This window comes from Crocodylus siamensis, chromosome 10 (assembly GCF_052110815.1).
Source record: "Crocodylus siamensis isolate JL-2025a chromosome 10, ASM5211081v1, whole genome shotgun sequence".
NCBI lineage: Eukaryota > Metazoa > Chordata > Crocodylia > Crocodylidae > Crocodylus > Crocodylus siamensis.
This window is the reverse complement of record NC_143404.1, coordinates 49,003,569-49,027,690: the sequence shown is the minus strand read 5'-3', so window position 1 is coordinate 49,027,690 and position 24,122 is coordinate 49,003,569. Positions and strand designations below refer to the sequence as shown.

The 24,122-nt window shown below is 45.7% G+C and overlaps 1 protein-coding gene across 1 annotated transcript; it reads left to right on the top strand.

Moving 5' to 3' along the window:
- The first annotated feature begins 692 nt into the window (after positions 1-692).
- Positions 693-21,820, top strand: EIF2S2 (eukaryotic translation initiation factor 2 subunit beta). Its single transcript, XM_090064888.1, has 9 exons — positions 693-857; positions 11,271-11,451; positions 12,326-12,429; positions 13,982-14,117; positions 15,353-15,453; positions 16,104-16,252; positions 16,866-16,922; positions 18,103-18,188; positions 21,350-21,820. The coding sequence occupies exons 1-9, from the start codon at positions 843-845 to the stop codon at positions 21,523-21,525; spliced, it is 1,005 nt and encodes a 334-aa protein (XP_089921014.1). The 5' UTR covers positions 693-842; the 3' UTR covers positions 21,526-21,820.
- The last annotated feature ends 2,302 nt before the right edge of the window (positions 21,821-24,122 follow it).

The following is a 24,122-nucleotide window of genomic DNA, read 5'->3' as shown; positions in this document are numbered from 1 at the left end:
ATTACACAACAAATATATGATGTTAAACAAGTCATATTAAATATTATTTTTAAATGTAACAAAATAAGGAAAAACAAGCAAAAGCTGCTGGGCCATTGGTGCAGAGGCCGTTACAGTTGAACACACAGTTTCATGTACAGGCCGCCTGCCGATTTATGAAGCAAAACCGAGGCTTCTTGGACATGTGCAGGAGCTGCCCCACTGGCCTAGGGCGCTCTCTACCCCACGGAAGGCTACTACACCTGAGTTAAAGTGTTTAGCCAGCGCTGGATCCGGGGTGCAGGCTGCGGAGTTGAAGAGACGAGAGCGAGGCAGGCTCCGGCAGCAGAGGCTCGTTTGAACGGTGCCGCCGCGGGACCAGCGGAGAGGAGGGACCGGGATCCTGAGCGCCCGCGCGGCGGAGAGCGAGCAGCAAGCTAGAGCCGGACGAGGAGGGAGGAGCGGGGCTGCGAGGGCGCTGTGCACGCCGAATCCACCCTCGGCACCGCAGGGGCGAGGCGCAAGCACGGCCGACCCGCAGCATCAAGGTACGCTGCTTCCCCAGACCCCGCCCGCGGGCCAAGCGCTATGACGAACCTCCAGCACCGCCCCCAGCACCAAGCTCCTCCTCCTCCCCCTCGGGGCGCGTGCGCAGTCCCAACGAACTACAACTCCCGAGAGCCCTCGCGGGGAAAGCTGGGCACAAGCCGCGGCTGCGCACAGCTGGGCGGGGCGTTCGGCGCTGATGCAAGAGCCGAACGCGGCGGCTTCGCGGGAGACTAGTGCCGGTTCGCGGGCGGCAGAGCGGTGACCGGCGCAGCCTGACCCGAGTCGCCCTCCATCCCGAGCCCGGGGCCGCGGCCATGTCGGGAGACGAGGTGAGGGTGGGGTCCGCGCCGGGCCTGAGGCCTGTGGCGAGGCAGGAGCGGGGCCGGGGCCGCCGCCGCCATGTGGGGAGGCGCGGCCGAGGCCTGCAGCCGGACTCGCCGTGGGGCCGCCTCGAACTGGGGAGGCTGGGTGCTGCCGCGGCACGGTGGGGCTGCCCGGGCCCTCCACAGGCCGGAGTGGAGCCCCGCGGCCTTTGCCACTGCAGCAGCGGGGCGGGGCGCGGCCGCCACCGGGAGGCCCCGGGGCTGGGCGCGGGGCCTTTGGGTGGGCGCTGGCCCCGCCGATGCGTCGGGCTGTGCCTCGGCCGCCGCTTCCTCGTCTGCCTCGAGAGGGTCCGCGGCGCCTCGCCTCCGCGTGGGGCGACCCACTGCTGCCGGCTCGGCCCCGCCGGCCTATGGGGAGGGGAAGGGACCTCGTGCGGGGACGCGCGCGCGCCTGCCTGGGCGCGGGAGCCCGGGTCGCGGATCAGCTCGGCGCAGCAGCGTGAGACCTGCCGGCCTGCTCGGCCTCCCGCTGTGTTCATCCACACCGAGCGCATAGAGCTGCGGTCTGTGTCAGATTGTGACGGGACGAGCTGCTTGGGATGGTCACTGGTTGCCACAAGAGCCTTGGCAGCTGTGCAGTTGGTCCTAGTCTGCCGCTGGGTGGCCTTGTACCTCTCCTGTACCACCCGACTTAGGCAGCAAAGTCAAAACTCCCAACTGGAAACATGGCTGCTACTGCTAATGCTGCATAGAGCAGGGAAATTCACAAGCCTGGAGGAGGCCACTGCTGGAGCCGTGCTCAGGGGAGGGGAACTCAGAATAAAGCCTAAGGTAGAAGCTGGGTAGCAGGCACTTTTTTCAGTAAAATTACCACTATATTGGTGGAAATGGGGTACCAGAGAAGCCTTACTCCACTTTTTCGGGAATAAGGAGCTGCAGAAGGGGTGGTTGCCTGCTCAAAAGAGCTCTCTGAGGGTTGGGTGTAGGTAGGGTCTTTGTAGTCTTATTTATTAGAAGTCACAGCCTTTGCTGCTTTTAAAGCTGTTTGGCAGCAGCCTTATTTTCAGACATGGGGTGTTACTTTTGATAACGTGATTTCATTTCCCTTGTATGTGTGAAATGGGGAGTGTGTATGTGGGATGAGGCAGATAGATTAGTATAGTAATGGGATTTGGGGGAGAAGAAATGGGGTAGAAAATAAGAGAAAGTAGTGCATACAGCATAATGAACAAATAATGTATATGGTTTTAGTCTGTAATCTCTGAGATACTGCCTGTGACCCCCCACCCCTCAGACTTATCATCCTGGGCACTACCACCATTTGAATGTATTTAAAAAAAAAAAAAGCAAAACACTTGAGGGGAGGAGGGAGGAAATGGAAGCTTTTTGGAACAATTGGTCCCTTTTCTATAAATGTTTCTCTTTGCACCATGGTATAAACAGAACACTGAAAACAATACAGGAAAACAAGCTCAGGTCTTGTCTACACAGAAAACAACTGAGAACTCTTCTTCTTAAAAAAAAAAAAATCGACTCCTTTTTTTTTTTCTATCACTGTTTAAATATCTTAGTCTCCATGTAGTTAAAATAATATTAGATGCTGCACTGATTAAAAATGTCACGTGTATCCTGCATCTTCCACCATAGTACCACTGGTAGATATAGCTGTAATTCATCACCAGTGTATAAAGTTTGCTACTGTAACAAGATACTATTAAGATTGAGCACCTGACTTTGAAAGACACTGTCAGAGTAGCACTGCTTAAGAAGTAAGGATTTTTTTTGGTGAGCTCTCTTATTGGACCAACTGTCTAGCTGGGAGAAATGTCAGACAAGCTTTGAATCGCAAAGTGCTCTTCTGCAGGTCAAAGTGAAGAAAGATGCCTTGTATCCAAAAGCTTGTCCAACATCTCTCTTGACTATACCGTTGGTTCTATAAAAGAACTTGCTGAGAGAACCCTTCTGCCTCCTACATCTCTTGGACTGTTGTGGCTAAAATGCCAGTCCAGCTGTACTAACACTTCATAGAGGTGTGGAGGATTCCATAAACTGTTGTGCTCAATAATGTTTTTCCTTAATTGTGTTAACAAGCCTGTGTCTCTTAAAGGTATTTCTGAAGGGTGTCAGAACATTACATATCTCCTGAACAAACATTACATCAACTGTACTTCAGCTGGGGAGGTTGGAGTATAAGTTGGGATCCTGGTTTTCCCTGATTTAAAAAAAAATCACATTCTCTCCTAAAAAAAAACAAAAAAAACCCCAAACCCTAATACATGATTATAATTAAAGGCACCCACGGCCCTCCCAGCCCTGCTGATGCCTCTCGCTCCCCACCCACAGCCTTGCTGGTACCCTTTATTCCCCCCTACCCCTAGTCTCTCAGCCCTGCTGGATGGGGCCACCAGTTGCCAGGGCTATGGACCCAGGTCTGCAGGCCCTTGCTTCTGCTCTCCTTCCCCCTGCCCCTGCTGCGGACTCAGGTGGGGTGGCTCCCCACTGCTGGGTGTAATCTCAGAGGACAGGGTGGACCTGCGCTCCCTCAGATCTGTACCCAGGACAGATGTAGGTTGAGGTTGCTGCCCAGCTGGGTGGGACTTGGTGCCACAGTGTGCTGCTGCAGGGCCCCAGTGGGAAGCAGGCTCTGGGTGGCTCATCTGGGGGAGGAGGAGGGCCAGTTCCCCGCTGCCTTGCATACTCCTGGGAGGTGGGGGCGGACCTGTGCCCCACAGATTTGTGCCAGGACAGGTGCGGGTTGCTTACTTGAGCTCCCACTGTGCTTCCCTTACCGGAGGCCACCTCAGCCCAGTGGGCACAACCTGGCATGGCTGGGGACACTGGGGATTCCTTGCTGCTGCAGGCTGCACCCCCCCGCCGTAGTGATGTGCTTCCAGTGCCTGTTGCTGCCCTCACTGCAGCCCTGTGTGCAGGAGGTGCATTGCTGGGGCAGCAGGGGGGTGAGCAGTGGCAAGGAGGCTTTCTGTGCAACTCCTCTGCTCCCCGCCATACCAGGCTGCAGGGGAGGGGAGCAGGATGGCTGCTGCTCTATCCTTCCTCCCTGTGACCCAGTGCGGCAGGGAATGGAGGAGCCACACACAAAACCTCGATGCTGCTGGTTGCCCTCCCCTGCTGCCCTGGTGATATGCCTCCTGTGCGTGGTGGTGCAGTGAGGGCAGCAGCACAGGACTGCACTCTTCAAAGCAGCGGCAGGTGCTGGAGGCATGTCATCAGGGCAGCTCACAGCAGTGAGGAATCCCTGTGTGGCTGGGCTGGGGAGGCCCCAGGAGAGGGAAGCAGGGCAGAAGTTTGAGCCCACAGCTTGCACCTGCCCAGGTACAAATCTGGGGGGGGGTCCCTTCTGGGTGTGCATGTGGCAGAGGGGAGCTGGGCCTCCCCCTCCCCTGGATGAGCCACTTGTGGCCCTGGGCTCCAAGCCCCACCTGGCTGGGCAGCAGCCCCTGCCCTGCCCAGCTCCCTTCCTACAGAGTCCTCAGTCCCTCGCTGCCCCTACATTTACATGCTGGAGCTACTCTGGAGGCTGCATGGGGCAACATGCATGTCTCTGCACATGGCACCCTGTCTTTCTGCCTTCTTCCTGTTCCCTCCCAGCTTCCCTGCAGGCTGGAACTCTGCCAGCCTGCAAGGAGTTTATTGCAAAATGGCAAAATCCACGGGTTCCTCTGGTAAAATGAGAAGTCCTCATTTGCCTCTGGTGTAAAAAAAAAAAATATCTGTGGTTTACTCTGGTTTTCAGTGGGAAACGGAAAACCTGGATCCCTGCGTATAAGGGTGTGGATGCGCATAACGCTTGACCCAGTTTAAACCTGAAACACAGACAGACATGCAAGACCATTAAACCTGTTTAAAGATGCCTGGAATGGTTCAGAGGTGTACCTGGAAAATGGGAGTATGCTTTTAAACCAGTTCACAGTGTGCTGGTTTATTTTTATGTGTGGATGCCAGCTGTGATGCTGATCTGGTAGGTCCTTCAGGTATTCTGTACTGCACTGTTTCCCAGCATCCCCCTCCCCACTCTGAGCAACACATGTGCGTATGCTTCTACAACTAACTGCTTTGGCAGTTTTTACCAGTGACCTCCCATACACCGTTCAATAAAGCTGCCTTTCTACCAACTCGTTGTCCTCCCTCCCTACTTAACCACAGCCCCTCATCACCCCCCCACCTTCCAGTTTGCTTGGGAGCCAAATATTCCCTTCTCTCCAGGCCACTCCAAGTCAGGCAGATGCACTGAGACTTTGGCCAGTGGCAGACTGAGTTTATTGAATTCATGTTTAGGAGAGGAGAGAGAAAAAAAGTGAAGATGCCCCCAGCCATAGGGCACTTGCCCTTAGACTGCCAATGCATGGTTGCAAGGAACCTCACAGGCCTGCCCCCCTCCCCCCCACACACATACCTTTTTGCCCACTGCAAGACATGCTGGACTGGGTGGTCACTCCTACCCTCTAGTCTCAGAGCCATGGCACTTCAATACCTGGAACTCTATGGCACTATTTTGGGGGGCATTTCTGATGCATAACAGTTGTGAACTAGTTCCCTGTTGGTGACATCGAGGAATGGTTCATTTGTTGCACACTTGCCTTCAATTTGTCTTTCCACCTACACAAGGAGTCGAAGAGGTGATGTAGGAACCAACCGGGTAACTATAGGCCAGTCAGTCTCACCTCCATCCTTGGCAAAATCTTTGAGAAAATTATCAAGGCTCACATTTGTGAGAGCCCGGCAGGACAAATTATGCTGAGGGGAAACCAGCACGGGTTCGTGGCAGGTAGATCGTGCCTGACCAATCTAGTCTCTTTTTATGACCAGGTCACAAAACGCCTCGACGCAGGAGGAGGGGTGGATGTCGTATACTTGGACTTCAGGAAGGCCTTTGACACGGTATCCCACCCCATACTGGTGAACAAGTTAAGGGGCTGTGACTTGGATGACTGCACAGTCCGGTGGGTGGAGAATTGGCTGGAGGGTCGCACCCAGAGAGTTGTGGTGGATGGGTCGGTTTCGACCTGGAAGAGTGTGGGCAGTGGGGTCCCGCAGGGCTCGGTGCTTGGACCGATACTCTTTAATGTCTTCATCAGCAACTTGGACGAGGGGGTGAAATGTACTCTGTCCAAGTTTGCAGATGACACTAAGCTATGGGGCGAAGTGGACACGCCGGAGGGCAGGGAACAGCTGCAAGCAGACCTGGACAGGTTAGACAAGTGGGCAGAAAACAACAGAATGCAGTTCAACAAGGAGAAATGCAAAGTGCTGCATCTAGGGAGGAAAAATGTCCAGCACACCTACAGCCTAGGAAATGACCTGCTGGGTGGCACGGAAGTGGAAAGGGATCTTGGAGTCCTAGTAGACTCCAAGATGAACATGAGTCGGCAGTGTGACGAAACCATCAGAAAAGCCAATGGCACTTTATCGTGCATCAGCAGATGCATGACAAATAGGTCCAAGGAGGTGATGCTTCCCCTCTATCGGGCGCTGGTCAGACCGCAGCTGGAGTACTGCGTGCAGTTCTGGGCGCCGCACTTCAAGAAAGATGCGGATAACCTGGAGAGAGTCCAGAGAAGGGCCACTCGTATGGTTAAGGGCCTGCAGGCCAAGCCCTATGAGGAGAGATTAGAGGAACTGGACCTTTTCAGCCTCCGCAAGAGAAGGTTGAGAGGCGACCTGGTGGCTGCCTATAAGTTCGTCAGGGGGGCACAGAAGGGAATTGGTGAGTATTTATTCACCAAGGCGCCCCTGGGGGTTACAAGAAATAATGGCCACAAGCTGGAGGAGAGCAGATTTAGATTAGATATTAGGAGGAACTTCTTTACAGTTCGAGTGGCCAAGGTTTGGAACGGGCTCCCAAGGGAGGTGGTGCTCTCCCCTACCCTGGGGGTATTCAAGAGAAGGTTGGATGTGTATCTAGCTGGGGTAATGTAGGCCCGGCACTCTTTCCTGCTTATGCAGGGGGTCGGACTCGATGATCTATTGAGGTCCCTTCCGACCCTAGCATCTATGAATCTATGTACCAGCTTGAGTGCTCCTGCACTGGAGCAATCTCCAGTTTAGCAAACGCAAACAGTTTCTACACCCTTTTTGCTGCCTGTGTAGCAAAATGGGAACAGGATAAATTGAGCTGGTTTTCATGCTGCAATTTGAGGTTGGCAAATGGAGAGCTAGGTGGGAAATGTGGGTTTTTTGCCCCTTCTGTCCTCAGAAGGTTTGATACTTAAACTGCTTTTTTTTTTTTTATTAGTATAAAACTGTCCTTTTAGAGTTCTTTCTTGATTAAGGCATGTGGTAGAATAGCTAGAGCCTGCTTTTTGGGACATGCACTGGAGATGTGGGAGATGCTGGTTACTGAGTTTCTGTTCTGCTGATTTCAGACAAGGGTTTTCCCAGTGCCATAACCATGAGGCTATATTTGGGCAAACAGTGGTGGGGGGGTATTGTACATCTCACTCTCTTTTTTTTAAGCCAGAAATTCTCTTTAGATCTGGGAAACCTCTCCCAGTGAAACTGGAAAATTTCCAGGGAACTTTATTTTGAATGATTTGGCAGTTCCAATGACAAACTTTTGCCAAAATTCCAATTGGTGCTATTTGAGGAATTCATGGGATATGTCATTGAGAAAAATTTGTTTGAATGGCAAGTTTTCTTGGCGCTGTCTTGATGAAAACCTGAGTTGGAGTTATTTTTACTGAGTTACTGTAAAACTTTCAGTAGAATGGTGAGTGCTTTACTTTGCTGGGAAGTTGATTTGTACATATTCTGTATAATGCTGACAGCCAGGGCGAAGAATAGTACATACAAAGAGCTGAACTTGCATACAAAGTGCATGAAAAAAGAAAATTATTTTTAAAAATACTGAAGTGCCATGCTCTATGTAGTCTTTTTGTAGGGATGTGGCTGGTTCTCTGAAGGTTCCATTTACAAAGGGTTATAATCTGTTCTGATGCTGCTTAAACATTCACTTTTAAATGTGTTTAGCTAACACATATACAGGCAACTATTAAGCTGTTTTTAATAGCCACTTAATATTTTTTTTATATCCTGTCTATACTGGCCAGTACCATCTGGTGACGAGATCAGTTTTGAAATTTGTTGCAGAACATGAACAGCTGTCTATTTTTTATTGGTATGTAACCAGCTAATTAGTTTGGGTAAAGTCAGGTTTCAACAACAGCACATAATGGAAGGAAGTGGGGAAAAAACCCCAAGTTCTTTCAAATGACATGCTGGAATTCTCACGGAACAAATAATTTGCACCTGGATTGTTTGTAGAGCTTCATATTCAGCTTTGTAAGTGTTCTTAGCACATCCTAAACACACTGTTCATAGCTTGCATCCTAAGTAGGGCACAACCATCTAGTGCACTGGTGCTCAAACTTATGACCACACAGGTTACATGAGTGGCCTGGGGTTAGTCCACAGGCTGGATCCTGCACGCAGTTGGCGCATGGGGTTGTTCTGCACTCTGGCCCAATTCTGTGTACCTACATCAGGGAAAGGCAATTATTTCAGGTGGGGGGCTGCTTACTGAGTTTTGGCAAGCCATCAAGGAAGGGCCTCATGACAGGCAGCCAGAGACAGATAGCTGTTACTTTTCTAAGCTTTTTAGGGGTCGTGCAGGCCAGATAGAATGGCCTGGTGGGCTGCATCTTGCCCACCCCTGACCTACATTCATCAGTGGAGTAACCGTGTGCATCAGGGTAGGGTAGGGCCATGATATCCAGCCCACGGGTTCTTGTGTGTCTGGAAATTTGGCAGCAGCAGTGTGGCAATTACTGCTAAATGCTGCTCCTCAGCTGCAAATTTTTGGACCTGTGGGGAGCCTCGTGAGTCGGATGCCATGCCCCATATGCTGGTTCTGGCCTGTGGACTAGAGGATATCCTGATCTAATGGCATCACACAAAGTGTTAGAGGTTGCGGCTTTCAGGGGCGTGCAGAGTACAAGGCCAATTTGTTTAACACTTTGTTTCAGTGTGCAGACTTGATAGTGTTAAGTATTAATATTGTCTCCAAGGGCCAAAGTGTCTCTTTGTATCTTCATCTAAATCTACTGTTACTTTTTTTGAAACTTTGCTGATCGTTTTGTTAAGATGTAATGTGTGTTTTTCCTCGAAATGAATGGTAGTATTTTTTTTGCTGTGACTTTTTTTTTTAAATCATTAATTACAGCCTGTCCTAAATCTTATCTTTTATATTTGTTGTTTTAAATACATGAGAAGAAACTAAGCTCAACTCCTCTGGGTTCTTACACTTCTTCAGTGAATCTAGTTGTAATTGGTAATCCTGAAACTAGCATCACATTCATTTGCAGGCAAATCTAGAACTAAGTTTGTATGGGTAACATATTGTGGTCTTCTCTTGGCAAGTATAGTCAGAAGTAAAGTGATGTAACTTTCAAAGTTCTACTTGTATTACTGTCTACCTTGAGAGAGCATGTTTTATACAAGTATCTGTTAACTAGCATGATATTATAGACCTCCAGCTGACAAAAATTTGGACTCTGCAAGCTTCTTGTCAAAGCCATTGAAGCGTAGGATTCGTTAGTCACTTAGCACAGAAAATGGAAGTTCTCAGTTTAAATGTTTATGTGCTGGAAGTGTGTGTGCTTGCATTTCTGTGTTGCTTATGCGCCAAGTAACAACCATAAAAAGTCTCTCACTTCAGTGGCTTTGCAATGTGCCTATGTAGTTAAACATCAGAACTTGTTTTAGAACCATACAATGGAGGTTGAGAATGGTTGTCACCAAGTAGCAGAGAGTTATTATATGAACCCAAACTCATTTCTATACCTTATATCTGAAATGATCCAAAAAAGACCCACTAGCATATCAGAATGGCAATGTGAATTAGGTTAGGAACTGTGGGTATGTTTATGCATGCTTAGAGCAGACTCTAATCGAGCTGCTGCAGTGTTTCGTGTATTAATCATCCCAGCATTTCAAAATGGCAGCAGGGGTGGGAAATCCCCAGCCCTGCAGGAAGGGGGAGGGGAGGGGAGGGCCCACCCTTGCACTTGCCAAAGGCTGCTTCAGGCTCATTCTTCTTGCTGGAGATAAATGGGCATTAGGGGTTGTGGGGCAGGGTTGGGTGGGGAGAAGATGGCTGGAGGCTGAGAGGGGTGGGGAGGTTTGCTGCTGGCCAGGAGTGGTGAGCTTGGAACCTCCCTCCCCTACTCCCTCAGCTCCCAGCCAGCTTGGACACTTCTGTGGCTTGGGGGTGGGGTGTAGCTGGCTGGGTACTTTGGCTGGGAGTAGGGAGCCTACAAATCAACCCTCCCTTGGCCCTCCAGAGTGCGGTGTGTGTGACTGGCATGGCAGGGCTGCACAAGAAAGCTGCCTGCTGCTGCAAGCTGCACACTGCCCCGGCCATGCTTCCTGTGTATGCGCAGTGGCAGTGCAGGGTTGCGTCCCTCGCTGCTGCCCCTGCCTGCAGGGGAATCCTGGCCAGGGCAGTGCGGAGCTTGCAGCAACAGCCAGCTTTCGTGCATGTCCTTCTTCCTTTTCCCCCCCGTGTGCTGCTGTACCGGGTTGTGCACACTGCTCTCCAGAGGGCCTGAGGGAGGGCGGCAGGGTGGGGAGCATGAGCCCGCAGCGTCCACCCACCCTGCCCCTGCAGATCTGGGGGACGGGCATGGGTCCCCCCTGCTCCCCGGGAGTGCATGCTGCTGCTGGGAGCTGGCCCCGCCCAAGCCTGCAGTAGGCAGCAGCAGTGTGGGGGGACTGGCTTGTGCTCCTGCTGCAGCAGCTGGTGCCTTCTGTTGGGAGCAGGAGGCTGTGGACCTGGGTCCCTGGTCCCATGGCCCTGGTAGCTGGGGTCCCCTTTGACAGGGCTGGGGTATAGGGGGGGCTGTGGGTGGGGGACAAGGAGCACCAGCAGGGCTGGGGGTGGGGAGCGAGGGACACCAGTAGGGCTGCAGGGGGCATTTAATTTTAACCATGGATTTTGGGGTTTTTATCAAAGAATTTATGGTTTTTCTGTGATTTAAAAAAAACAAAACACAAAACAACAACAAAAAAACAGGATCCCTGCTTACAGGTCTACTGAAAATGTTCAGGTAACTGACAGAAAGTGTGTACTAAGGCTTGCAGTTCTACCACCTGTTAGCTGAACAGATAGTATGATGTCAGGAAACTTGGGAAAACTTTCACTAAGAGAGACAAAGCCCAAAAGCCTTGTATGTTAGAGTTTATAGTGACTTTAGAGATGTGTTGTTGGACAAAGGTTTGTGGTGTTTCTAGACAAGCACCTGAAAGCACATTGTCAAGTAACATACCTAGTTTAAAACAGGATTGTACATTATAGTCTTGGAAAAAATAGGACTGAAGTTGAAACCTTCTAGTGTTCAAATAGTTGGATATTAAATGACAGATAAAAAATAACATAATTGATGAACATATGACTGTTTACAGATGATTTTCGATCCCACTATGAGCAAGAAGAAGAAGAAAAAGAAGAAGCCCTTTATGCTGGATGAAGAAGGAGGAGACACTCAAGCAGAAGAGACCCAGTTGTCTGAAACAAAAGAAGTGGAACCAGAGCCAGCAGAGGACAAAGATGTAGAAGCAGATGAAGAAGACAGCAGGAAGAAAGGTGAAGTAAAGTCCTTCAGATAATACTTTTATAGCATCCCTGTCAGCTGTATGTTTTCAGGGCAAGGATGATATTTGTGCGTGAAAATACAACATACCAGAGTGGGATCTTTATTTTGACTGGAGCTTCTAGGTACTAATGCAACAAAATTATATTTTTGGTACCATTTCTTTCTCTTGAGCTTGTCTGCTGAAAACAGAGCAGTATCTTAAATTAAGATGTCAATTTCAAATCAAAACTGAAACCCTTTGCATGAACGAGATGAGGTGAACTAAAAAATAAGTTAAAATTGTTAGCAAACTGTGATGATAAATGCTTTTTTTTTTTTTAGTTTTTTTGCCTTCTTAGTCCAGTCACTGAACAGTTGAAGAGAGATTAAAATATTAGATTTAGAGATAAATATAGCATGAATAACACCCCCAAAGTAATGCAAGCCAATTTTTCTTGTTCTCCTGTGTCTCCCATCAATTTGTGGTACTATGCAACATTTTGCAAGAAATCACTTCCAGTTAAAGTGGTGGTTTGATTGTTTTAATAGGCACGTTTCTTTACTGCTTATACAGCCTGCCTTGTCTTTTCTTTTTGTTTCTGTTTCCCCTTGTATGCGTCTCTAATATAGCAACAAGAAAGATGAAAACCTTCAAAAATAATAATAATAAAAAAGGAAAATATGTATAAGGTACACAAACTGCCAGCCAGGTTACATTGTGGCTGTAATATGTGAAAATAACTGAACACTTTAACATGACAAAATTTTCCTAGATACTACTTGTCCCTTTTTCAGGAATGTTTAGGAGAATTCACATTTGACCCAGATACCTTGGATATACAATTGCTAATAACCAGGCTTTTTCCAACATTTTGGTTTTTTTAGATGCATCAGATGACCTGGATGACTTAAATTTCTTCAATCAAAAGAAGAAGAAGAAAAAAACCAAAAAGATGTTTGATATAGATGAAGCAGAAGAGGGTATAAAGGTCAGCTTAGAGATGCTGGTGACCTAGTTGTATCATTTAAATTCAATTTATCTTCCTGAAAATTTCTCTTTTCTTTATCTAAATGCTTCTTTGTGGGTGTCCCAACTCACCTACCCATCCTTTTAAGACTGACAGTGTAGGTGGGGGTCTGTCAATAACCCATGCTATATTTATGATTACCCCAACATTTATGTTATGTTTTATTCTGACTGGCCAACTTAAAGAGCAGCAGAATTGGGGTAATGCTATAAAAGTATATGTGAAAATCTTCTCCTTGCCCTAAGAGGAAAAAAATCCCCTGTTATCTGCAGAGCTGATACAAGCTCCGATTGAATTTAAGTTCCCTGTGTATGCAAACAGACTTGCATGTAGGAAGAACAGGATATTGTAATTTACCCTCCTGCTTGCAAGTCAGTAATTTTAGTTTCTCTCTGGCACATGGCATCTCTTGTTCCAGTTCTTGTGCTTTGGTGCAACTGAAGGCTCTAAATCAAAAGGTTATATAGCCATGTCCTAGGCAGCTGTAAGTGTTTTGTTTTTGTTTTGTTTTGTTTCCTGGAACTATTAACCAACTATATTTGGGTCTAGTAAGGGAAAAGCTAAAGTAGATTGCGTTGTCCCACATTTGCTGAATAATGTGATTTAAAAATGATGGTATTCCCTTGGAGGGCTGTGCTAAGCTTTGGTCCCCGATTTGATTCAGTCCAGTTTGGTGGCCAAATTTCCAAATCAAATCGGAGGACCCTTTCATCTCTCCAAATCAAATTGGAACCCTCCGTATCAATTTGGAAAGATTTGGACATAGACACAGCTTTAAATGTCTACATATCTCTAGGTAGCAGGTGGCTCATGAATGCTGGGGTGCATGGAGTATCCCACAGGAGTGCTGGGGGCTCCCCTGTGCACTTGGCAGCAGAGTTGGAAGTGGACCAGAAGCACTTCCGGTCCACTGGAGAGCATGCTGGGGGGCGCCCTAGGCCAACCCTTCCCGCCCCCTCCCCCCCCCCGCCCCCGCCCCTCAGTTTGGCAGCTGGTGCCTCCTGGGTCTGTTGGAGCCAGCCTCCTGCCTGCTCCTTGGCAGACCCAGAAGTGGACCGGAACTACTTCCAGTCCCCTTCCGGGTTCGCTGCCAAGCACACAGGGAGCCCCCCAACACTCCTGTGGGACGCTCCATCTGCCCCAGCATTCATGAGCTGCGCCTCGTACCTCACGGTATGTAGAAAAAAAACATTTAAAGCTGTGTCTGTCTCAATTGCAGATTCTCCAAATCAGCATTGAGTCTTCAATTTGGCTGAATCCAAATCTGAATCGCAGACAGTGATCCGAATCAATGAATCGAATCGCTGTCCCCGATTCGGGCTGGAACCAAATCCGAGTGTGAGACAATATTATTCATCTTTGGTGTAGCTTAGCATATTCCTTCAAACTTAAGTCTATCAGATTTGAGAACTGTGCTAAATATATTCTATCTTGTTTCCAGTTTGCAGTGTTGGGGAGTAGTTTCACTTAATGCATACGTATAGATTGCATTTTATTTTTTTTCTTATTGCAGGATTTAAAGATTGAGGGAGATGTGCCAGAGTCAGTAGAACCTGAAGATGACTTTGGTATTATGCTTGGTAATAAAAAGAAAAAGAAGAAGAATGTGAAATTTCCAGATGAAGATGAAATATTGGAGAAGGATGAAGGTAATAGTACAGTTGCCTTACCTGAGAGTTTAATTCCTGGTTGGTGCTATAGTTGAAAATGTGAAATGTACCTATTCTCCCTCTTTAAGAGTTCTGCAGTTCACGTGCCAATTTTCTGTTCATTTTTTAATAACAAACTAATAAGCAGGGATTCTGGTTTTCTGTTTAAAAGTGGGAAATTCTCTGATTAAAACCAAAATCTGTGCTTTTCCACCATTAAAATGAAAAGTGTGTGTGTGTGTGTGTGTGTGTGTGTGTGTATTGGTTGAACACAATGCTTTATTGGTATATTTACCATTCTCAATCAACTTGGAAGTCTACCGATGCCTCAATCCATTATAAAGTATGTCCTAAGTACTTGTACTCTTTGGCATTTGATTTTGGTTTTTCTTATCATAGAAAATCAGGCCTCCCCCTGCCTCCTGTGCTCACCAGGATGTGGGTCCAGCTGTGGCTCCCTCCTCTATTAGTTTGTGTCACTGAGCAACCCTCATATGCCATGCTGTTGTCCATGCCATTGCCTCTTACTCCCAACTTGTAGTCCCATTCTCGACCCACTGCCCCTGTCCCATCCAGGCTAGAGTATGGTGGCTGCAGCGTCTCTGACTTGTACAGGTGGTAACAGAGCGAATGTGGCCCTGGTGTGGGCTGAAGGAAAGAGGAGGGGAGGCTTGTGGCACTCCTGCCATGCCTCCCCACTCCCCTCCCAACATCCCCAAGCCCTAGCCTTCCAGCTCCTGCCCCTTGTAGACTTACCTGCATCCAGCTGCTGGGGCTGCTCCCACTACCCTGCTTGGCTGTATGCTGGCCACATGCATGTGCATACACATAGACATGTAACACCCTTGCCTTCAATCGCCCTTCCCCTACTTTCCTCAGCCTCAGGCAGCTTCTTGTAGGCTGGAACGCCATCAGCCAGCAAGGGGCACCTGCTGTTTCCTGAAGTATTTTCTCTTTTAAAAAGGAAAATCCAGTTTTCTCTTTTAAAGGAGGAAATCTGAACTTTCCCACAGCAAATGGATAACTCAGATCCCGGCTAATAAGACTGTGATGGAGCAGTCTAGACTTAGTTTAAATATTGGTGTTCATGTCAGTTAACAAATACAAGAAAATCTTCACTCCAACCGCATTGTTGAGACTTCTGTATAGACTGTTAGAAGCAATATTAGTGGTGTTCAAGGTATTCTGCTGTTCTAACAGCTTTTTGCATCTCAAATACTTGTCATCTTCTACAGCTTTGGAGGATGAAGACAGCAAAAAAGATGATGGAATTTCTTTTAGCTTTCAGACTGGACCTGCATGGGCAGGATCAGAAAGGGACTACACTTATGATGAGGTAAAGTCTAAAATTCTTTCTAGACGTTTACCAATACCAGTGTATTCTGTCTGTGCATTCTAGTTTTGTCTTAATTCTTAGATATTTGTGATTTAAATGCTTTTAAAAGTACTAACAAAAATAACTACAAACATAATTTTTTTAATAAAAAAACCAAATCACACCTTTTATAAAAGACCTTAGTCCTGCAGTTCTATCCAGTGGTGAAGAAGAACTTTCTGTTTACTGACTTACAGGGACACTGGTTTGTTCATGTGGGTCAAATTGCAGGATCCAGTCTGCAATGTGTGTACTTAAATAAAAATAGAATTTAAAAAATCCCTCCCACAGCTAGTTAATTGACGCATAATCTTTCAAGATAGAACTTAGCAGTAACAAGCAAAAAAAAATAAAAAATCTGTAAGTATAGATTGAGAAAATGTAAGGTATAAATTGTCTTGAGAAAAACAAGTGCAAAAATTAACACTGATACTCTTTTAAACAAGATTTAAATGTTTTTGAGGGGAACCTGAGTTGGAAGTGTAATGACCCTTTCCACTGTCTGAGAAAATTAATCCCATTTTTTTTTGGGTAGTGGGGAGAATGATGTGTATCTCAGATGGAGTGCAGTGACAAAGGCTATGAGTGGTGTGAATGTATGTTTCTTCCAGTTGCTGAATCGAGTATTTAACATCATGAGGGAAAAAAATCCAGATATGGTAGCTGGGGAAAAAAGAAAATTCGTCATGAAACCTCCACAGGTTGTAAGAGTAGGAACCAAGAAAACATCATTTGTCAACTTTACAGATATCTGTAAACTGTAAGTTTGGCTGCTTTAAAGATCTGTCTGGGTAATGGGTAGACAGTAGTGTGGTTTTCCTGTACTACTTAGAACCCTTGTTGTGACAAAAAAATAAAATGTAGTTCTGGGAGGCTTATGTAACAGTCAGATGTTGCATTTTGTAAAAGTATGCAACACAAGGAAAACTGTTCATAGGACAGTTCATTCAAAAGTAGGACTGGAACTGTGGATTGTAACTTTCCAGGTCAGTAGTTTTCAAACTTATTTTCATTTGTGGGCCCCTAAAAAAATATATATATATTCAAATGGAGGTACCAGACCCCTTTTGAATTGTAAGTGTACTTTTGATCATAATCACTTTTTGTCGACCCCTTAGGCATAGTCTGCAGACCCCCACGAGTTTGTGGATCCCAGGTTGAAAACCACTGCTCTGGGTGGCTGGGCCTTTCTGTGCCCATGGTAGTATGTGATTGTCTCCTCTTTGTTTCTCTAAAGAAAAGTCAGTTTTCTGTGTGTTGGCACTTTGCAGATAGGTTTGGCAGGCTGAGAAGGCCTTACATTGTCAGTCTTGCTTAAGTGTCATGTTTTTGTGGAAGGTAGTGGTTAAAATTAATGTAACCTTTTATTTCAGATTACATCGTCAGCCAAAACATCTCCTGGCATTTTTGTTGGCAGAATTGGGTACAAGGTAAGGGACTTATTACATTTGAGTTTCTTGTATTATTTTGATCAAATATATATTACTTGGTTCAAAGATTCCAGGGTGCACATTTTAATCTTGTTTCTGAAACTGTCCACAGCTTTTGATTCTAGGTGGTTGAGGGGCAGTAGATCAGGGAAGAAGTTATACTGTTGTTAATGGCTTTAACCTAATGCTGTTGAACTGGCAGCTCAGAGGTTGGATACAGCCAGCAAGGGGATAATTTGAAGCCCTTATCATCCCACCCAGCATTCCCCCCACCTCCTTAGTAACTCCAACTGCTCCTCTCCAGGTTCTCTCTTCCTCCTCCAGCTGCTTCTTCCTGTTTCCATGCCAGAGGGCAGGTGCATCAGAGCTGGTGGAACCTGCAGCCTGGGGTGTTTATGTGCTATGGTGCAGCAAAGGAACCTGTGGGTAGGGGCTGGGGTTCCTGTATGTGCAGTGCAGTGCCATGGTAAGCATCCATGCACTGGGGGTGGGGAGGAGACTCTGGCTTCTGTGGTATAGCAGCTTAAAAATCAGAGCGCCCTGGTTTAAGCCATATGTTACAGCATAAAAGAATTGCACAGTGATTCACGTTATGTGACTTTTGAAATTTGTTATGTTTCAGACTGCACAGTAGTTGCTAGCTGTCTTCAAGAGGTAAATAAAGTGCTGATATGCAGACAGAAGCCCCATTAACCTAGTTACACAGTGACTGCTGTTCTTAAGGCGTGCTTGCTCAGGGTTCAAGCTCCTTCACCTCAAAATAATTCAATAGAAAAGCTTTTAAAACTTTGTTTGAAAAGTCACCAGAGTTCTTCAGCTAGCAATGTTTGAAAAAACTAGTTACCTAGTATTGCTACTACAGCATTCTCTGTGCTGTTGGAGAAATCCTTTGGTTGAGTAGCTTAATGAGCAGAGTACATGGATATTGTAGCAGTATTTCAAGTCTCACACAGAGGATTTATGTTTGGATGACGTTGCACTTTGACAAATGCCTGTGATGTGTCCAAGGATTCAGTAGTTTCATTTACCCAGGTTAAATTAATAAAATCAGCTGCTGTTAAGCACTCTTGAGGACAGATCTTCATCAGTTGACTTATTGCATGTCCCTAATTTTGCGCTCTCTAGCTTGCTTTGTCTTTCTGATTTGCACAGTGCTGAATTAATTTTTCTTTTAAATTAGTGGCTCAATAGATGGTAACAACCAACTTGTAATCAAAGGAAGATTCCAACAGAAACAGATAGAAAATGTCTTGAGAAGATATATCAGTAAGTATAGTGCACTATTCTGCAGATGTTTACCAATCCCATTTTGCTAATGTATTTTATCTGCCATAGATACTATGCTAAGAAAGCCAAACTATACAGTTTTAGTATCTGGATCATAGGGAAGTAAGGCTGGAAGGGACCTTGCAAGGTCATCTAGTATAGCCACCTGCTCAAGACTGGATCATCCTTGATTAAACCATCCCAGCCCAGTGTCTGTCCAATTCGATCTTGAAGATTTCCATAGATGGGGATTCTACAACTTCTCTGTGTGGCCTGGTTCAATGCTTGATCACCCTTATGGTCAGAAAGTTCCAGCTAATCTTCAGTCTAAATTTCCTCTGTTGCAGTTTTGAGGCCATTGCTCCTAGTCTTGTCCCCTGTGGCCACAGAGAAAAGCCCATCCATCTCCATCTTCTCTAATTGCTTGTAAGGGTTTTCGAAGACTGTTATCCGGTCCTCCCTCCATCCTCTCTTCTCCAGGCTAAATAATTCTAGTTATTTTAGCCTTTCCTCATAGATCTTGCACTGTAAGGTAGATAGAAAACTGACTGGATCATCAGGAGAAGAGAGTAGTAATCAATGGCTCAATGTCTAGTTGGCAGCTAGTATCAGGTGGAGTGCCTCAGTAATTGGTCCTGGGGCTGGTTTTGTTCAGTGCCTTCATCAGCAAACTGGAAGGTGGCATAGAGTGCACCCTTAGCAAGCTTGCAGATGACACCAAGCTGGGGGGGAGTAATAGATATTCTAGAGGGTAGGGCTAGGATTTGGAATGACCTAGAGTGGACAAATTTGAAGGACTGGCCCCCAAAAAATCTCACGACATTCAACAAGTGCAAAGTCCTGCACTTAGGATGGAACAATCCTGTGGACCAGTACAGGCTGTGGGCTGACTGGCTGGGCTGCAGCTGTGCAGAAAAGGACCTAGGGGTTACAGTGGACAATAAGCTAAATATGAGCCAACTCTGCCTTTATTGCAAAGAAGGCTAACAGTAGGGGTGTGCGAAATGGGCCCTATTCGATTCGGATTTGGCCTGAATCAGGGACAGTGATTCAACTTGTTGCTTCGTATCACTGTCCGTGATTCAGTTCGACCAAATCTGAAGATTTGATGCTGATTTGGAGACTCAGCAATTTGGCCAGACACACAGCTTTAAATGCTTTTTTTCTATATACCTCAAGGTACCAGGTGCATGAATGCTGTGATGTTGGGGAGGATGGAGCATCCCACAGGAGTGCACTGGGGGCCCCCCATGTGCTTAGCAGCAAACCTCACAGTGGACTGGAAGCAATTCCAGGTCCCTTGGGGTTGTACACCCCCCCCCCGCACCCTGCTGGCTCAGCGATAGGCCGCAGGAGGACCCCAGGTACTCCCCCAGGCCCAGGAAGCACCAGTTGCTGAGCCAGGGGCTGCAGGGAGGGGCCCCCAGCATGCTCCCCAGTGGATCAGAAGTGCTTCTGGTCCACTTCAGGGTCTGCTGCTGAGTGTGCTGGGGAGCCCCCCATGCTTTTGAGAGACACTCCATGTGCCCCAGCATTTCAGCGTTCATAAGTTGCCTGCTACCGTGATTTGGAGAGATGCAAGTGTCCCCTGATTCATTTGGATTCAGAGATTTGGTCACCGAATTGGGCCAAGTCTCCGCTGAATTGAGCTGGGGACTGAAGCTTCGTGCAGCCATAGCTAACAGCATACTGGGCTCATTGTAAGAATGTTGCCAGCAGATCAAGGGAAGTGATTATTCCCCTCTATTCAGCACTGGTGAGGCCACATCTAGACTACTGTGTTTAGTTTTGGGTCCCCAACTACAGAAAGGGTGTGGTCAAATTAAAGAGTCCAGTGGAGGGCAGCAGAAATGGTGAGGGGGTTGGGACACATGACTTCTGAGGAGTGGATGAGGGAACTGGGCTTATTTAGTCTAGAGAAGAGGAGACGGAGCGGATTTAATAGCAACCTTTAATTATCTGAAGTGGGGTTTTAAAGAGGATGGAGCTAGACTGTTTTCAGTAGTGCCAGATGACAGAACAAGGACAAAGGGTCTGAAGTTGCAGCGAGGGAAGTTTAGGTTAGCTATTAGGAAGAGCTGTCTTAGTAGGAGGGTAGTAAAATGCTGGAACAGGTTACCAGAGTGGTTGTGGGCTCTCAATCCTTGGAGATTTTTAAGACCCAGCTAGACAAAGCTTTGGCTGGGATGATCTAGTTGGGGATGGTCCTGCTTTGAGCAGGGATTTGGACTAGGTGACCACCTGAGATCCCTTCCAACCCTCATTTTCTATGATCTTGCTTCCCAGGTTCCTAATAATTTTTGTTGTGCTGTTCTGGACCTTTTCTAAACTGTCCAAACCCTTCTTAGTGTGGAGCCCAAATGTGGACATGGCATTGCAGGTGAAGCCTCAGTGCTGAACAGAGCAGAAGAATTTCTTCCCTTGATTTGCAATTGAAGGAATTCACTCCTGTTAATACAGCCCATTATGCTATTGGCTTTTGTTGTAACAAACACATTTGTTGGCTCATACTCAGCTTTGTAATGGAGTAATTCGTTTCCTTGATTCTGATAGAAATGGTCAAACTGAGAGGAGGGGGTCATTGGCTTCTTCTGTCCTGCTGTCCTGGCACAGAGCACGTGTTGGTAAAACTGGTGGAAAAACTCTGCCGTTGATTTCTGCCAGTCTTTGACAGGCTCATTCTTCTGTCTTGGCAAAGGGCATATGGAGGACACTGTAACAGTGAGCTCTGACTAACACATGTTACATGGTAATCTATGTAGTAATACCAGTATGTGTCAAAAACGAAACTTTGAGGTCTTCTGCTGCAGCTCTCTAGTTGTCATTCTGTGCAGTGCAGCTCTGGTGTTTAGAAAAGCCATGTTGGTACTCTGAGTGATGTTGACATCTGGAATTGCTGCCTCATCAGGGGAAGACATCTGCAGTCAGTAAAGGAATTAGTTAGAATTCTCTTTAGCATTGGTATCAGTGCTCAAGACAGGGGAAAGCTACTCCTTGTTAACCCAGGGATTTATAACAGTAATTAGCTTTGTCTTGTCTTTTGAAGTGAAATAGTTCAGAGTCCTCATCTTTTTTTTTTTTTTTTTTTTTTGAAAGAGATTAAGTTACAATAACCCTTCCAATGGTGGTAACGCAGACCCTTTTTAATTCCTTTTTTGCAGAGGAGTATGTCACATGTCATACGTGCCGGTCACCAGACACAATCCTACAGAAGGACACCAGATTATATTTCTTGCAGTGTGAGACCTGCCACTCTCGCTGCTCTGTCGCCAGCATCAAAACTGGTTTCCAGGCTGTCACAGGCAAGAGAGCACAGCTCCGTGCCAAAGCTAACTAGTTTGCTAATCTACACTGGATTTTGCAAAGTGTTCTGGGGAGAGATGACTGGACAGGTTTGCAATCGGAGTGGATTTACCTTTTATTAAAAAAAAGATTGTAAAAGCTACCAAGAAATTTGGCTTTTGATTGGTTGGTCTATGAAATCCTTGCAAGATGCAGATCCTCAAGCTGTTCACATTTGCTCATTGAATATATTTTACCAACTGTCAGAGAAGCGTGATGGAAAGGAGGTGCTTTTTAATCTATTCAAAGTTCTGTAAAAGTGCAAGATAAATTAAAGATATTATAACAGAGAGAGTCTTTCATTTGTATTTTTCCTTTTTTCTCCATAAATTGTATCTGATAATTGCTGCAAACAGTTTCACTATGATTACATGCAGACTCTAAAACTGAATTATTTCTGCGAGAGCAGAATAAGACCTAAGGTACACTTTTGAAGTATGTTTTCTTTTTCTGTAGCAGACCTATTTTTAGGGAGCTTATAGCTTGAACAGAAGAGCCACTTTTACAAAAGGAAGAATGCTGGTTAGTATCATGTAGTGTCAAGATAATCTGTTCTTTAATGAATATAAGAATTCCTAACCTGCTTGACTGCTATGAGAAATGGGAGTGGGCTAAATGCATCCGGACACTTTGGTGCAGTTTATTAAGGGAGGGCATGCTTTTGAGGTAGTTCAAAAGATGAGTCCTGGGTGCTTTGTATGTACTATATCTCAACATTGTAAGTAGATGGAGCTACATTGTATTGTTAACTTTGCACGCTATCATTGCACTAAATTACTGACACTTGGAGAAATACATGCATCTTATTTATTCTTGTGCTTTGTACCACTTCAAAAAGAAGTTGAATTTGATGCAGTAAAAAAAATGAGAAGGGCTACAGGTAATGCTCTTTACAGGTAAATTTATTGCATACTGGATCCTTTGTACATGGAAGTGCAAAATTAGTGTCAAGTTAAAGGAAGATAGTTGCAGGCAGTTTTGGTTGATGTACTGAAGCTGCACACTGTAAAAGATGCACTACTTTCCACTACTAACAGACCTCCTTCAGAGGAGCGAGTTCCAGCAAGAAGAGTTGCATCCGTATGAGTCCTTCACGCCAATCTGCATATTTACATTTTAATATCTGGGACATGTAATAATGCTGTCACCTTTTTGATTCTTCTGTTGCTGTTCTGTTGTAATTTAGTCAGAACTGTTGAGTACCAGCTGGGAATAGGGGAGCACACTTTCTAGTACTACATTGGAGCATGGATTCCATCTTATTGACTCCCTAAAATCAAGGTGTAATGCCAGTATAGGAAATAATTTGGCAGAGGGTTAGTAGTTATGATGGGACTTACTGGTGTTTTCCTGCATGTAACCATAGTATCTGTTTATCTGAGTAAATACAGTCATTCTAAATTTAATGATTCATCAAATGTCTGAAATTGAAGGATTTCTGGTCTGAGTTTTAACCTTTTATTTGTGTATATATACTAATATACAATCGAATTTTGCTGGCAAATCATTTTTATTTGCAATTTGAAAACTACTTGACAACACAGTAAGGTTAAAAGTCAAGGTTCTATAGCTGGTTTCTTAAAAGCATTTTGAATTTGAAGAATGAACTAAAACAAATGTTGGATGTATCTTTAAGTGAATAAAGCCAGGATCAGTGCCTCTTGTGTAACATCAGTATTGTGTTGTCCTTGTTTATTAACAAATATATCTGGCCAGCCTCTCTCTTATAACAGGTGGCATTTCTCTCAGCTGTCCACACAACATGGAACTGTAAGAGTGCATCAGGCTTTATGTGCTGTTTAAAAAAGCAAACAAAAATACAAATTTGTTGTAGGTAGGAACTATTTAGAGACTACTGTTGGAAATAAAACAGCTACTGCTGTTGCTGCTTCATATAAGAAATTGGTGATATTGCATTGCGTTAAGCAAGTTTGATTTCACCTAAGGGCACTCTAGTGTAGTTCAATGCTGAATAAAGTCCCTGGAGAAAAAAAACAGGTGCATACTGCATTTTGTGTAATTATCAGTGTTTCTAAACATGACGGAGCTTGTGCTGTGACTTGCTCTTTTTCTGTCCCCCCTGTGTTTTTAAATTAGTTTTTACAGTCCTCAAATTCAGAGAGTCTGAAGTTTAATCTCACTGAGTCCAAACTGAAGTCACTTTTTTAATTTAAACACACCTTTTTTAGTGTTTGTTTTATACACCCTCTCATTCCAGCCTCTGGATGTGCTTGATGCCATGACTAAAATCCAGAAGATGTGTAAAAACTGTTTTTAAGTGAATGAGACCACAAAGGTGAAAGTAGTTTAGCCAAAGGGGCTTGCTACAAAGTAAATTACCCCAACTTCAATTTGTTTATGAATTTGAACCTTTTTTAAAATTTATTTTTCTATCCTAGGCCTGTGAAACCTCTAAGCCGCTGAGCTCAGTAGAAGCCCTGGAGGCTGTAAATTAACCCTATGCAGCCCTATTCTATAGTGTTTTAACACTACTGCATTTTGAATTCAACTTTTTGGTCACTAAAGATTTTTCCTTCTGCCTTAGGAATGTATAGATTTGACTTGAAAGGGAAGTACTTTAGAAGTGTGCAT